Source organism: Podarcis vaucheri (genome assembly GCF_965113315.1).
Source record: "Podarcis vaucheri genome assembly, chromosome: 1".
NCBI classification, from domain to species: Eukaryota; Metazoa; Chordata; class Lepidosauria; order Squamata; family Lacertidae; genus Podarcis; species Podarcis vaucheri.
Genome location: NC_138759.1, coordinates 83271757 through 83287767, shown reverse-complemented (window position 1 = coordinate 83287767; position 16011 = coordinate 83271757). Strand labels below are relative to the sequence as shown.

At 43.6% G+C, this 16011-nt stretch overlaps 1 protein-coding gene across 1 annotated transcript in view; it reads right to left on the bottom strand.

The window, feature by feature from the left end:
* Window positions 1-5114: 5114 nt before the first annotated feature.
* Window positions 5115-16011, bottom strand: part of DDB1 (damage specific DNA binding protein 1) — a 22362-nt gene continuing 11465 nt past the window's right edge. The window contains exons 11-27 of the mRNA XM_082220835.1: window positions 15927-16002; window positions 15721-15829; window positions 15264-15442; window positions 15019-15182; window positions 14825-14932; window positions 13880-14087; window positions 12291-12386; window positions 11994-12105; window positions 11202-11325; window positions 10828-10992; window positions 9632-9726; window positions 9331-9501; window positions 8512-8621; window positions 8226-8395; window positions 7584-7686; window positions 6046-6169; window positions 5115-5817 (exon numbers count right to left, since the gene is read on the bottom strand). Coding sequence (XP_082076961.1) covers window positions 5734-5817; window positions 6046-6169; window positions 7584-7686; window positions 8226-8395; window positions 8512-8621; window positions 9331-9501; window positions 9632-9726; window positions 10828-10992; window positions 11202-11325; window positions 11994-12105; window positions 12291-12386; window positions 13880-14087; window positions 14825-14932; window positions 15019-15182; window positions 15264-15442; window positions 15721-15829; window positions 15927-16002 — 2198 coding nt within the window. The 3' untranslated portion in view covers window positions 5115-5733. The remainder of the gene's footprint in view (window positions 5818-6045; window positions 6170-7583; window positions 7687-8225; window positions 8396-8511; window positions 8622-9330; window positions 9502-9631; window positions 9727-10827; window positions 10993-11201; window positions 11326-11993; window positions 12106-12290; window positions 12387-13879; window positions 14088-14824; window positions 14933-15018; window positions 15183-15263; window positions 15443-15720; window positions 15830-15926; window positions 16003-16011) is intronic.

Sequence of the window (16011 nt, the reverse complement as noted above, 5' to 3'; positions counted from 1 at the left end):
TTCCCAACTGCACCAAAGAGGAGCTGAAGGAGATAAAGTGTTCCAAGCCAGATCCAAAGGCGGGCTGGGGATTTGGGGAGGGGGCAAGACAACACCAGGCATGTGTGTCAAATGGTGAATGTTGGAGAGGTGCCACTTGTGATAAATTTGGGGGGGGGGGAGGGAAGGGGAGCTGTCCCAGAAAGGAGGCGCTGCAAAGCAAAAGCAAAATAATAATACAGGGCAAAAGGCCTTAGGTTCCCATCACTTTGCATTTTCACTTGTGTCCTAAAACAAAACAGGTGTCTCAGAATTCGACCAAAATGTTACTATTTGCCATGTCCCCCCCCCCCACTTTGAGATTAACTAGCAACACAAGTACATACCTGTGCATGGACGCACACTTACACAACCCCGCCCGTCTTCTCATCTAGGCTAAGTGGTGTAACTATCATTCACAATTTTGGAGTAGAGCTGATCAACGCTGTTAAGATGGGCTACATCGCAGATGATACATCTCAAAGCTATTATTGTGCTAACAGTAGCGGGCTTCCCTCAGCAGAAGGAACTGTCCAAAATTAGGCAGCTTCTCACCATAAACAAGGGTGGGACTTGGGTCAACCCACATTCCAAATGCATAGAGCAGCGATCACTTAGCGTGGCAAGAGAGCTGGTCACAATATGGGTGTTTTTCATGGTGTTGACTCAGTAATTGCACAGCTGCTACACAGAATCTAGACTTGTTGAACTATCACATTTCCCCAAGCATTCTAATAACATCGTAGGGCAAGCATGATTTTCCTCCCTGCTGGCAGCTCACCTGTGATTTGCAAATGCCTCGTGTTGCGTGATTGAACAAGTGTCCCTGGTAACACTGTGGCACTGTGGGTAATGAGCAACTCTATTTCCATCCATCATGGCCACGCAATTTTGTGGACTTGCAAACTTTCTATTTTTATGTTTCCTACATAGGCTTTGTACACATTACTGACTTAAAACACAGCAAGGTCCTTTTCTTTTCCCACAAGTTGGATTGAAGCTGGTTTGCGGTAGGTGCGATGGGGACACACAAAAATGTAATTACGTAGAAAAGAAAGGAGAAAGAGCAGACTGTGGCTAATGTCTTTTGTACACTGCTTCCCAAACCAATGGTGAGAGCACACTGGATGCAGAGTAAATGGGAATGTGTGCATAGCCATTATTAGCATCCGAGTGCTCTTGTGCCATTGAACTTGCATAATCCTTTTATTTTTCAAACAGTGGCAGCGAGTAGTAAGGTTGCTTGTCCCTTTCTCCAGCAATGCCCCATTAAAGGAAGGCTCTGCTTTAAAGCAGTCTTCACCAATCTAATGCCCTACAGCTGGTCTAGGAAATAGGACAGGCCCATAGCTCAGGGGTAGAGCATCTGCTTTGGATGTAGAAGATTCCAGGTTCAAAATCAGCATCTCCAGGTAAGGCTCTCTGAAACCCAAGAGATCTGCAGTCAGTCCAAGTGGACAATACTAAGCTAGATGGACCAATGATCTGACTCGGTATAAAGAAGCCTCCTATGACTGCCAAAAAGGACTGAAGCTTTGAAGTGGCGAGCAATTGCCTCCTTGTTTTTCTGAATCACACTTGCCCTTTAGACAGAGAAACAGTGTCCCTTCCTTTATACTTTGACCACACTGGTCATCGTGGATCCTGCCAAGTCACATTGTTCCTCCCAAAGGGAAACAAAGAGAGGGAAATCTCCTCTTCAGAAAGCTGCCACCGCTGCAATTGGGCTACATTTTGACTGAAAAGCAGCCCAGGCTGCACAGCTCTGAGATTATTTCTCCCCTCGCACACCAGCTTCAAGCACTTTTTGTACCTGGAGAGGCAGGTAACTTGGTTTCAAGAAGGGAATGAACAATGATAGCAAGAAAACACACAAAGATCCCTGCTGGTTGAAGCCAAGGGTCCGCCTAGTCTCTTTCCAGCTGTGTCCTGCCAGATGCTTCCATGAAGCCACCAAAGCAAGGCATGAAAGCAACAGCCCCTGCCTCCCAGTTTTGTCCAAAGTGGCAGCTAGTATTCAGAGGTATACTATACGGAGGCTCTGTTTAGCTGTTATTGGATGCCACCTACAAGCCAAAAACTATTGCTATATTTGGTCCTGTTGTTGTTGTTGTTGTTTAGTCGTTTAGTCGTGTCCGACTCTTCGTGACCCCATGGACCAGAGCACGCCAGGCACTTCTGTCCTCCACTGCCTCCCGCAGTTTGATCAAACTCATGCTAGTAGCTTCAAGAACACCATCCAACCATCTCATTCTCTGTCGTCCCCTTCTCCTTGTGCCCTCCATCTTTCCCAACATCAGGGTCTTTTCCAGGGAGTCCTCTCTTCTCATGAGGTGGCCAAAGTATTGGAGCCTCAGCTTCACGATCTGTCCTTCCAGTGAGCACTCAGGGCTGATTTCCTTCAGAATGGAGAGGTTTGATCTTCTTGCAGTCCATGGGACTCTCAAGAGTCTCCTCCAGCACCATAATTCAAAAGCATCAATTCTTCGGCGATTGGTCCTGTTAGGTAGGAGCAATACTTTGCAACTCCATACATAGAAAAAGGACATGCAAGGATCTTGCTGATGAGGAGCTGATCTATATATTCAATGGCAGGAGGGATGAGGAGAATGCAGATATGGAACCATGTGTATGACTGCTTCCCTACATTAAAGCAAACAGCCATCTTAATGTGTGTTGGCTTGGCGGCAATTCTCCTCTAATATAAAAGTTTTTAGATACTAGCCTGGTGGTGGTACCATGGCCCCATTTCGTCAGGAGCAGTTCCCACCCCCCAACTCTACCATTTCAAAAGTAAATCTCAGAAGCATGAAAGATGAAGGAAAGCACTGTAAGGAGAATCAAGAGGTATGCCTAGCTGTCTTGCTAATCTGAGAACACCCATGAACTTATTCACTTGTGAGCATGTTTGTGCACATGAACAGAGATCTTGCAAAGAGAAAGTAGCCATCCTGGTTAAAGCTATGAGATGCTGTTAGTTTATTCCAGGCCAAACCAAGAGAACTGCTGGAAATAGACCGTAATAGTCTTAACAACACTGAAGTTTCAGATCTCTTAATCATTCCTTCTGGGAGTGCAGCCAGGCTCTCTGTGAACACTCTTACTATAAAACAACTTGGCCATTCGCTACACAGGAAGGTTTACAGCTCTGTGTAAGGTTACATGGCCAGTATCTCTTATACAAGAAACGTTTCCAAGCACCCTGCGCCAAGGGAAAACCTTTTGAAGGATACGCTGTTTTACGGGAAGCTTGCAACCTTTGGCACCAGAAGATTTAGCACCTCATCTTAGTAACAGAATTGTACAATGAAACATAAATAATGAGGCTAAATGTCTGCCAGACTGTCAGCAACAGTGTCTTTGCATCTCTTTAGAAGCGATGGGAAGCCAGAGGCCACAATCATCAAGTGCACAAGAATTTGTACAGGGCATGGCTTCCTGCTATCGCAGGTGATGGGAACTGTTCCATTTATAGGCTGTGAGACGTTTAAGAAACATGCTGCCCTCAGCTGGGCATTACAGGGAAGTGTACATCATTTCACCACCTGCAAATGCAAGACAACACACCCCTCCTCCAGTATACAGTACCCTAAGACAAGTGCACAGAATCCTTTGGTAGAGCTGCAAACCCACTAGACAGCAGGGTTCCCCCTGCTCTGTGCTTAGCTTTGTGTGTAGGGGAAAAATAATGAGGTCTTCAAGAGTGGGAGACAACATAGCTGAAGCTGAGCAAGGCAGAGACCCGATAGCTAAGGAGATGGTAATGACATTTGCCCCTGTGCATTTGCCTCTTCCCATGGTCATTTATATTTTATTTTAATTATTTGTATATTAATTACAGTATTCCGTTTTCAGAGGATCGACTGCAGATGCCCCCCCCCAAACAAACCCTAACTCCTATTCCTTTTAGCGGTTGCCAAAGTGGAGAGAGCTCTCCTCCCATGTCTGAGAACTGGTGAAACAAAGTCTGGAATTTGGTGTTGCAGGAAAAATAAATGCAGAATTGTAGTTTATGGAGGCTTGATAAAATAAATTTGCCAACACCAGGTGGCCCTCCAGACACCCAACTGCAGTTTAGATCTTATCAAATTCATAGGTGCTAATTCATTGAAAGCAGCTTTCTTGCAGTATGGGAATAAAAATGTTACATTCAATTTACGTATACTAGAAATTTCTGTAATTTCCTCAGCTTAACCTTAATGTTAAACACTGTTAGGCTGCCATTTTTGTGTTGTATTTTGTTTTGTCTTTGTGTTGTGTACCCTTAATACTACAAATCACAACAATTCATAGAAATTTTATCTAGCTCATTTTTCCAGATTCTTTTTTGCAGCCAGTGCATAGAGGGCCACACTGTGTTGTAAAACTATTACTGTCACTCAAAAGAAACCAAACGGTTTCTGCCAGAGTATTCCTGCTTGCTTGTGTGAATAAAGGTTTCAGAAAGCAGTATCTTGGGTCTCTATATAATGGCAGGCTAACATATAATGAATGATGTCTTCCACCTGAGGTTGACCGCAAACACGAAGTCTGTCTGCATATGAGACCTTGCTGTATCAGCCATCCAAGACTGCAGTGGGCATCACTTGGAAACACAGCTAAATAAAGGGATTTCTTAAGGAAACTGGCAAGAGTCTGGTCAGGTAACTACCTCTACAGTGGTACCCTGGGTTACATACACTTCAGGTTACAGACTCCGCTAACCCAGAAGTAGTGCTTCAGGTTAAGAACTTTGCTTCAGGATGAGAACAGAAATCGTGCTTCGGCGGCGGCAGCGGGAGGCCCCATTAGCTAAAGTGGTGCTTCAGGTTAAGAACAGTTTCAGGTTAAGAACAGACCTCCAGAACGAATTAAGTACTTAACCTGAGGTACCACTGTATATCTATAGCTCAGGTACCCTTGCTGAAATGGAATAAAAAATAAATTAAAAAAACAACATTCCACCTTTCTGTGTAAAATGCTCAAGGACAGCTTGCCAGACCTTCCGTGCTCTTGTGTGCAATGCAATGTGTTACAAGCGTGTGAAATGTAAGATTTTCTCCTCCTGGCCTGACAGAGATACTGCAGTAGAGTGGGGGAGATTATGACAGCCAAACTTTTCCTCTTGGACTACTTTTATTTGGTAAAATTCCAAAACCAACAACAGAATTTTTTATTTTATTTTTTTGTTTTCCAGCCCCTTCTCCCTGAATGAGCAGAAAGGCCCAGGGGAAGAGCAGCCTTCGACCCACTTGAGTTCCCTACCCAGACAGGCACAACTCCCATCTCCCCGACACCAGACACAGCCATCTAGCCATACACCATCCAAATAGATGAAGAGGAAAAAAAGACTCCCACTTCAAAACACAAGGAACAACAAAAAGAAAAATCCAAAAAAGATACTAAAAGACAACGGTGAATGAGCTGTGGGAAGCGTCTAGGTAGGGGGCGCACCTTTGCCAACTGCTAGCCATTACTCAATGGGAACAACTGGCTGAGACCAGTACTGGGTTGGTGAATCCAAGCAGAACCTTATGTCATCAACAGCCAACATTGCATCCACAAGTCCCTTAGCGAGATGGCTTCAGTTCAGAGAGATTCCCCACTTTCACCCAGGCGCGTTGCTACTGCCTCTAAAGTGTTACAGGGCAACTGGCTAGGGGACCCCAGCGGCAGGTGGGAAAGACTCCATACGCTAGCACGGAGGAAGGAGCTGCGAAGTATCTCCTCATCCAGCTAGTGGATACGGGTGAGCTCTTCCACAATCTTGATCAGGTCATCCACTGTGGCTTCCCTCTTCATTCCGCTGCCATCATCAATCTGAAATAAAAAGAGGCGTCAGAAACCACCTGTGGAACAACAGTGAAGGTGTATACCGCTTCTTAGTTTCTTATTGGGGCAATGCTTTGTACGCTAACAAAAACAACGAAGACTCGCCAAGTTTAATGGTATTTGCTCCCACGCTAGTGAGCACAGCATTATGGCCTCTCAACAATGAGAAAGGCTGTCCCAAGAACTTCTAACAGGTGATTAGTTTTCCCATCCTACCTGTAGATTAGCCACAACTTCTTGCATCTTGGGTCGGCTGATGTCCAAAAAGCTTTCAATTAAGTCTCCATCAATAAATCCTGTAGCTGGCTCTGTCTTGCGTTCTGTATGAAATGATCTCCAGGTACAGTCATGAATCAAGGAAACAAACCATTTGGCAACACCACCCTTAAAAGAACAAACTCTTACAGATTCTCATGCTCTTCACGAACAAAAATGGCATGAGTAAACACATGACAAAAGTGGTGCAGTGTAACATTGACTGACCTTCCTATAATTAATTGGGACACCTAAAAGATTGTATCACTGCTTAAACACCCAATCGATCACTGTGGTCTGCAGAAAGCTTTCTGCAGCTACCATCTTATTTATTTCATAAAGTTTATACACTGCTTGATTGTAAAAAACAAAAAAACCTCAAAGCAGTATACAAAAAGTCAGTAAAATCAAGAAAAAATTGTAACCCTACCTTTAAAAATACATAATGTCTTTCTATATGTATTGTTGTTAGCCGCCCTGAGCCCGGCTTCGGCTGGGGAGGGCGAGATATAAATAAAATTTATTATTATTATTATTATTATCTTATTCATTGCACCCCACTCCTCTCTTAGTTAAGGCTTCCTTTTTGTCATTCCTCATCTTTAACTCTGGTTGCTATCTATGCTCGGACTGCCCTGTCATGTGATGTTCACTTTGTTCATCTTCCTTAGAAAGATTTTTAGATCTCTCTCTTCGACACACATCTCTTTTAAGTCCTTTCTCCTCTTCCATTCTTATAACCGTGTTGGTCATTTGGGGTTCAGATTACATTCATGCTCCTTCCCTTCCTCCCCTCCCCATTCTTTCATTTATTGCTATGTGTTGTAAAGTCTGTAGGCAGGGACCAGCCTTTTAAAAATATCCTTGTACTGCGTCTAGTATGTCAGTTTGCATTTCTTGGTACAGAAAGTACTGATCTGGTGTGTAGAGATCTTTTCCTATTCTAATTAATTCAAGAGGGTTCTGGAAGCTTCTCTGTGTGAAAGAAACAAGCAGAAGGTTCATGATTTTTCGGTTATTCAGAGAAGCTGAGTACAGCTGGCTTAAACTGGTTCTGTTATCTCTTTCTGTCAAGGACATACCGACTATATAATGAGGCCACTAGGCGCCTGGGTTTCACTCTTTTCTATCTCTCTTTCCTTCTGGTGTGATGCTCTGCATATAGCATACTTAGTGTTAAGGTTTAGTCTTACTGTAAGTTATTGTAAGTTTAAGTCAAGTCAGCTGCAACTGGATTTCTTCTGGACAAGGCCAATCCTGAATGTATTGGATTTGTGACCATTATGCTCATTTACCTTCAGTAGCAGTAAAGCTCTGCTGGATGAAAGATTAATTGCCTCTAGTCTATTTTTGGGGGGAATCCTGCAGCGTGTTTAAGTTCTTTTACTCTGCTAACCATACGTTGGAATCTGCTCTAGTTCAATATGCGTGGAATTTATGACATAGTATTAAGCATTTTGCACAATGAATAGGACAATGGTGAGACAAAGAAAGGATATAAGGAGTGTTCGATCTTTCCTACACTCTTAATGACTTTGTTAAGTCGGTTCTGCACATCCAGCAGGAGATTATACCAGCTTTCTGACAGCGAAGTCACCAGTCCTATGGAGAAGGACAACTGTTAAAACGATATTTTTAAACTGTATTCAAGAGTTATCATTTCAATCTCCACCTAAGGACTTTGAGGATGCTGCCTAATTTAAAAGCTGAACTACAAGGGAGGGAGGGAGGGAGGGAGGGAGGGAGGAAGATTGGACAATTCAGGGAGCAGGAGAGATCAGACAGGCAGCAGTTTTTCCTTTGTTTGTCTTGTGCTTTTTGGCTACAGCAGTTTGAGACATAAACCAGGGAGGGAGGGGGAGCAGACAAATCACAGATTATAAATGTTCCAATAGGAAATAATGGAAATCATCAGCTTGTTATGCAAATGAACAATTTCCTGGGAAAGCATTGTGTTCAGATAGCAGGACGTGCATGTATATTCTTCACCCAAGGTCTCTATTACTTCAATTCCTTTTACTAAAACTCCAAGTTAGCAGTAGCCCACCCCATCCCCATATTCCATATCAGCAAACAGTGAATGGGACATTTTTCATTACTACATGGAGAGATAGAAGGTCCCTGGCTGGCTCTAACCTTACCAATCATTCCATTGACTGTGCCAAAAAGGACTGAGCCCTGTGTTGGTGTGGATGTTTCACCCAGATTCTGCATGACCAGAGACCCATGACAGAAGACATTGACAAACTCCCCCAGGTGGAACAGCCCAAACTCCTGCAGATGCTGGCGCTCCTCATCAGTTGTGGCAGCACTGCAACACAGAAAATCAGCTAGGAGAAATGACAGGGCAACCACCACATCTCAATTCCCAGGTGTAGTTGCCACATGCATGCTGCTTCAATCCATCCTTTTGGGGAGGCATCTCACCTGTCTTTCTGGCACACAAACAAGTTAAATGCATTCTCTGCCCCTAAGAAGTTGTCATCGTCCAAAATTTCCACAGCACTCATCCAGTTTGGATTAAAGTCACGAGCGATCTAAAAGGGAAGGATAAGTCATTTGCTGTTGAAATTCATTATATTCCTAGCACAATCAAAACTGCACTGTAGCTATAGGATCTTTTGTACCCCAAAGGACAACTAATAATAATGGGGTGAGAGGCAGGACAAAGATAGTGGAATGCAGCACAAGAAAGACTTTGTGTGGAAGAAACCAGCCTCAGCAGAATATGTATGCATTTATACATGCATGTAAGTATGTGGTTCCAATCTCTGCCTCAGGCAGAAAATTCTAAGCTACTGTTAATCATCTTTAGACAAATATTTATTCATTCCACAAATGTGGCCAATACTGAACTCCAAACTGCCTTGAATATGGGGTGAAATGAAGAGGGCCAGTCAGCCCAATATACTTGGCTCCTGAGGTGGGAAGTCCATATGATGCCTCCCTTCCAATAATAAGCACACACTGAATTGACAATTTAGTTGCCTTTAAAGACTGAAATCCAAACATCTGCAGCCTGAGGCAGACATCTTACACTACTCAGTGATAAGGCCAGCCTTGGTCAAGTAGGCTTGACAAGTCAAGTTCAAAACTCCTCCCTTTAACGCGCTGTCGTGAGAACACCGTGGCCAAAAGTCATGAAAAGCTGCCCCTGTTCCTGTCAAATGTTATTTTCTTTTTTGAAGCTCTTTATGAGGGCCTCTTGACTGCTGTACTCAATAAGGTAACAACCATAATCAATACCTCTTCAAAGTTCCCTTCCATGGGCTTATAGGCAAGCAAAAGGACAGAGCGCATTAGATCTCCAACTAAGATGAAGTCTCCCTTCGTCTTCACATAGAGGGCCATGATGTTGTTGTAATGATTGCATTCGGTGCGAAGCTCCTTCTCTGCTGTCCACTCATATAGCCGCACCTGGCAGAACAGAAAGGTGTATGTCACAGCTGAGACAGAGCCAGGGACATCACAACAGGGTCAGGTGCACTCCTGCTCAAATAACCCCAGCCCTGAAAGACATGGATGCGAAAGCTCTTGGAAGCCTTACCGTGCTGTTTATGCTAGCTAAGAGTTTTCCATTGAATTCCACCATGGAATAAACAGCTCCTTTCACTTCTTTCTCAGCCAGGCTCTGCAATTTACCTAGGATACACATCAATACAACAGTACTTAAAAAGGGCATGTGCTGCCCACATCTCAATGAGGAGCTAGACTTAGCTATAGCCAGAGCATTATTATGGTACTGATAACACCAAGTTACAAGTTAGATCCCCGTATGGGACAGCTGCCTATTCCTGCATTGCAGGGGGTTGGATTAGATGACCCTCAGGGTCCCTTCCAACTCTACAGTTCTATGATAGACTGGCCTTGGAAGCGCTGCATGCATGCATGTGCTTAATGTTTCACTATAGGCACAGTTTAGTGGTGAGATTAGGAAGGTCTGTGCCACAAGATGCAGCCTCCTCCATTGCTTATACCAAGTTCTTTCTATATAAGAAACATGAGGTCTCTGAAGTGGGAAGAGGCCTAGCCCTGTATGGCATTGGTGTTTGTTGGGATGGGAACTGCTATAGTGATTGCTATTTCTCTGCCTCTCTGAATGCTCTATCCCACTCTTGCAACACTAAAATAGCATGTCACTAAGGATCAACAACAGTGCTTGACATTTTCTTCAGATTCATGATTTTAATATGTTGTTTGTCTTTTTCGTGCAACATAACAACTTCACAGTAATTTCATCAACAGCTTTCATTTCTCCGATGAAAAAGAAATCCTTCTGTGGCACAGTTAGCATATAACTATTGTCACTTTATTTGTACACGTGTCGCTCAAAATGATTCTCAACACCACATTAAACTTACCCATGCAATCTCCCTAAAGTATTCCCTATTGATGATTAGGAGAGACAAGATAGGTCAAGAAGCTGCTCAAAAATGGCAACAAGTTGCAATGAATTCATGTCATTGCAAGAAACTGTGATTTTAAAAAATGGTTTCCCTGATATGCTTATTTTTCCCCACTTGAAGCAATTAAGGCAGTTCTTATAACATTGAAAACTGTGTGCAAGACTTTTACAATAGAAGACCCTGGAAGCTAAAACCTCTCATAAGCAAGAGACAATTCTGCAAGCAAAAACAGCAATATCCAGAGGGCCTTAAAAAGTATGCAGAAGCAGAGATCACAATCAAGCTCATGAAGTCCCTTGGGGAATGTGAAAATGTGATTCAAACCTCCAACTCTTACCATCAGAATAGTGGAACACCACAATACGCCCCTGCTTCGGTTCGGCCTCATCAGGATACACCATAGCTGTGCCCACAATAAAATATGTGTTGGGGTCTTTGCCCAGCTTGCAGGAGACGAGGCTTAGTGCATACTCATTCTGCAGAAACTGGTGAGCATGAAGAACTGAAGACAAAAAAGTGAAAAAATGAAAGCTCAGCTGGAGCATCTAGTTAGACATAGGTAACTATGAAACGGAAAAAAATGTCTGTTCAGCACATTCTCATGCCAGCATGTGCTTCCAAGTTACCCTTCCCAGTCCCAGTTTCACATGATTAAATGCCTCTCAAAAAGCAGACTTCTCATAAGGGAAATTAGTAGCAGAGGAGGATTACCTTCAAATGTATGCTGATCTATGATGAGTAGGTTGTGCACCTCTACCTCTTCACCAAAGGAGGTCTCATGTGGGGCTGTGCTGCTAGAGAACAACTTGCTGGAACTCACACTGCTGGAGAGGGCCTGAAACATGAAGGGAAGAATAATTCTTTCAAACTACTTCTGGAGGCCATGGAAACGGAAATAACCTAACCCCAATGAATGAAGCAAGCATATCCTTTCCTTCTGACCATGAACATACATCAGAGATCAAGATACACCAAGCATATGAAGAATAGGACCATATATGGATTGGAGGGGAAGAAGGCAATGGAAAGGGTCAGGGAGAATTAAGTAGCAGATCTGTATTGCCAGGTTTCCTGTTTACTGAAGAGGCACTTGGAAATTCGCCTAGACGAAGGGTCAAAATCCCCTGGGGATCTGTTCATAAAAAAGAGAAACTTAAGTAAAGTTATGAGCAGATCCCCAGGACATTTTGACACTAGAAAACTAGGAGACAAAGTTTGAATAACTGAAGGTGCCTCAATGTGTTGGGCAGCCCAAAATATTTGTTCCTAGCATAAAACAGAGACATTGAATTCAAAAGCCACACACAACTATCCACTCAAATTATACTATTGTGAAAGGACAAGACTAGCCTGCTAAAAGCACTCAATCTCACAAAAGCAGGAATGATCAGAATGCTAAGCAAAATAAATTCCCTCTGATGTAGCTGCAAGAAATCATGATACCAATGCCAGCTGCTTGCATGGCATATTGCAGAGAGGTATCTGCAAGGAGGTTCCTTTCACCTGGGTGCTTGCACTGGGTCTCAGTGCAGTGGTGCCTCCACTGGCATCCTGAACTTCAATGCGACTGGAGAGTACGCCAAAACACTGAGATACTTCCTGATAACAGATCTTCCTGCATGACAAAAAGGGACACATAGGTAAGGCAAGAATAAACAAAGCTACAGCTACTAATACACTCCTACCTATGCTGCTTTCTACATTGTCACAGGAATGCAGACAGAAATGATATCACTCTATCCCACCCCTAAAACCTCTCTATTAGAGCCCCTGGAGGTACCCTTTTCTCGCTTTGCTCACCTGGGTGACTCATAAAGGGGAACAGTACGGATGTGCAACTTCTGAATTTCATCAATGGTGCCAATGGTCAAAGTGCTATTGTTGGCTAAAGCCAGGCTGCAAAATAAGGACATATAAGGCATTTCACTTTAAATTTAAAAAATTGTTCTTCCACCACTATACATAGGGCCTCTTGAATCTAGGGTTCCTATCCACATAGCTAACTAAAGCAATAAAATAACCCACAGTTTAAGAAATGCATCAGTGCTGGTATTTATCCTACCAAGACTTGCAGTAAGTTAAAAAGATAAGTATCATAGCAAAAGAAGTAATATGTGTTAAATGAGATTTCTTGCTTTACCAAGGACTTCCTACACAGACATCAGGAACAAATAAAGCATGTGGATAGTAAGAGGCAGGGGAAGGAAAGTTGTGCAGGGAGTGGAATACAATCCTTGCATTGATAACGTAGACTAGGGATGCGGAACCTATGGGACTTCAACTTCCATCACCCCTGACCACTGGTTATGCTAGCTGGTATCAATGAATCAAACAAAACCTGAAGGGCCACCAGTTCCCCATGATAGATAAACCTGTTATAGGGGGGTTGATTGTGAAAAGGCAGAGTGACTGTGGTATTGACACCAAGTTTGTTTCTTCTCTTCTCCCAACAGTATTCCCCATCAACCTGTCTTTTTAGCTTCCGAAACTTCCTTTGGAAAGCCACAGTAAAAGAGAACATATGCACACACAATGCTGAGGCATAAACACCAACCTCGTGCCTGTTCTACCTCATCACTGTATTCTCCCCACTCCTGAAGGAAATTAGTTTATGAACTATCAGCCCCACTTCAAAATAAATGATGCAAAGCACTAAGGAGTAGCTTACCAGGCACTCTACTTATCCTGGTTACTTATCAACTTGAATGAATACAATGAAAGATTTAAAAAACACCAGAATCAGTCAGTGGTATTATAGGATGAATAATGATTTCAGGTAACATACAGTTAGATGTTGGGACTGAAATATACCATGAAAACGCAGGTGATTTATTCCAATATGGGGTGAACTAAGGTCCCTCTGATGAGCGGGGGGGGGGATATGAATACATAACGTAACAAACAAAACAAGAATCCATCCACGGCGCCCCCCAATAACTGCATAATTTCCAATTGCTTTCTGAAGATTTTAAACTGGCTGTGGGAGGAATCAGAGGCAGTTCATTTAAAAGCAGGGGAACCTATCAGAAGTTTAAAGGAGAAGAGAAGGAACAGGAAATCAAAAAGCCATCTCCTTCACACTCAAGTGAATAACCCTGATGTAAAGGATTACTTTTTGCTCATCATTTAGAAGACTGCTTTGCTATTTTGCTATTGTTTCAATACTGGATTTTGAAAGCCAAAAAGCTAGCTTTGTGATCTCTATAACGTCTAAGCAGGCAGACCCAGAAGATTGAGTATTGCCAGTGTTCATTGCTACCATATACTCGCTCTGAAACAGCCAGAAGGGAACTGCCGTGTCCACATATCAAGTAGGGCTGAGCAGGGAGGCAGCGTTGATGCTCTGTGGAAAATAGGCTTCTTAAAGAGGAGAAACAGAGCACACCCACCTGTCAGGGTACCCATCTGAGTTGAGAGGGCACATGTAGTTCACCTCCTTAAGATTGACATTGGAGAAGACCAGTTTGTGGTTGCTGCTGTATATCACAGTCGGGCGGTCAGAGCAGGCAAACACATTGGTGGTGGAGAGGGAGCGAAAGGTCCTTAAAACAGTGGGCTGGGTTCCCAGTGTCACTTTCTTACGATCACTCAGCAAACCTGTTGTGGGAAAGTATAGCAGGAGGGGTTACCTACCAAGAGAAAGCAAGGGGGGAAATAAACTAGCAGGAGTGTCACTGCTGTTTGTCCACCACATGCAGATTAAGCCACTAAATTCTCTCACTCGGCTAAAAAGTATCAAGACCACTGTGTCTTTTCACTTTCCAGAGAAATCCATTCCAGACAGAAAGCATAAAGTTTCCCTTAAAACAGCTGCCCAGAAGAAGCAGGCAACAGTCTCTCAGTATAGATATCCTGAGTAGATTGCAGTCTTTTGGGGGAGAATCTCCCAAATGTTCTATTCTCAAGGCCAAACCAGATTCTAGGAACAGAACATCTGCAATTAGACACCCGCTGTGTTTGTTTTAAGATAAAAGTGTGTGGGAGAGAAGGGGATCTGGGTAAGAGTCAGGGTGTTGTGTGTGTGTTAACCCTTTCCCTGCATGCTGCTTTCCTTGTTTAAACTCTTTCCCCCATTGGGGCCAACATACACATAGTGTATTAGTATTTGCATGCTCTGTGGGGCATGCACCATTTTGGGGATGATTTAATGTACATAATTGAAATGAAGCAAATGGTGTAAAGGGAAATGGTTGAACTGTTTGGCAGCAGCTGTCACCTTCAATAACAATGGCAACCTACATCATCACGAATCTCTGGATGTCATATCTAAGTTGGCCCTCAAAATGACTGTTACAGAGAAAGAAAGTTTGAGGAGGAGGAGCCTAAAACCTCACCTGTCTCAATGTTCAGTCCAAAGTAGAAGAGAGCCCCATCTCCCAGGGCACAAAGCAGGTAATGGCTATTCTCAAAAGTGGTCATCAGAATGGAGCGTGGGATGATCTCTGCAGAAAGTGGAACAGAGTTCGTTCAGATCGCCCTTAGCAGTATTTGCCTTTCCCAATATAGAAAACACACAAGCCGCTCATACCTCCTCCCAACATCTCCTTGTGTAAGAGGTCAAACGAGGGCAGCTTAAGAATACGGGCTGAGATGTCAGTCCAAAGGCCAATAGCGCACAGAGGGGACATGCCACTGGTGTCTCCCAGGGGAGTGATGTCCAGGCAGGCCACTTCATGCTCCATCTCTGTGCAGCTGACAAGGAGGAAACATGTCAGTATTACAGTGAGTCTAAGAGAGTCAGCACAAAATGTCCCAGCTGCAGTTCACATGCACCTTATCTGCTTGAGTTCCTGGGGGTGGATCTCTAGATAGTACAACACTCTCCCCACAGCCACCACCACTTGACTGCTGTTACAGGAAGCCACACTGATGTTCTTCCCATTTGGCTCTTTCCATTCACTTGCAAGGGCTTTGGGCTCCTGAGTGACAAGCCGTACTGAAGCAGATGTTATCTAAAGAAAGAAACAAAAATAGGTATTTCTTCCTGACTCAAAGGAGAGTTGTTTTTAGGCCTCTGTCCATGCATCACAGTCCTGATATTTCACTCCTGATAGGATGCATACTTTAAAAGCAGTGGTGGCTAACTTGTTGCCCTTCCGGTCCCTTCAGCCCAGCCAGCATGGCCAATGGATAGAGATAATGTGAACTGTAGTCCAGCAACAATCAGAGGGTGAGAAGTTAGCCACTCCCACTTTAAAGGTTTTATCTTCAAGAAACGCTTGCTTGTTACCTGGATTAGCTGCTGATGGGCTACATTGCCACAGAAAAAGGTCTGCTGATCATCCACAAATCCTGTCAATTCGGTCTCCTCTACTTCCTCCCCATTCAGCATCAAAACCCTGCAAAACGTAGGAAGACCTGGTCAAAATTATCAGCAAAGACATACAAATTTTCAACTCCACTTTCAGCCCTACAAAACATCAGCATTTCTCCTACCTGGTTTGACCCACAAAAGACAGCACTAAGGTATTATCAGTTTCACGGTGTGAGTCTGACCTCAGAGGCCACAATCCTGCAGTGC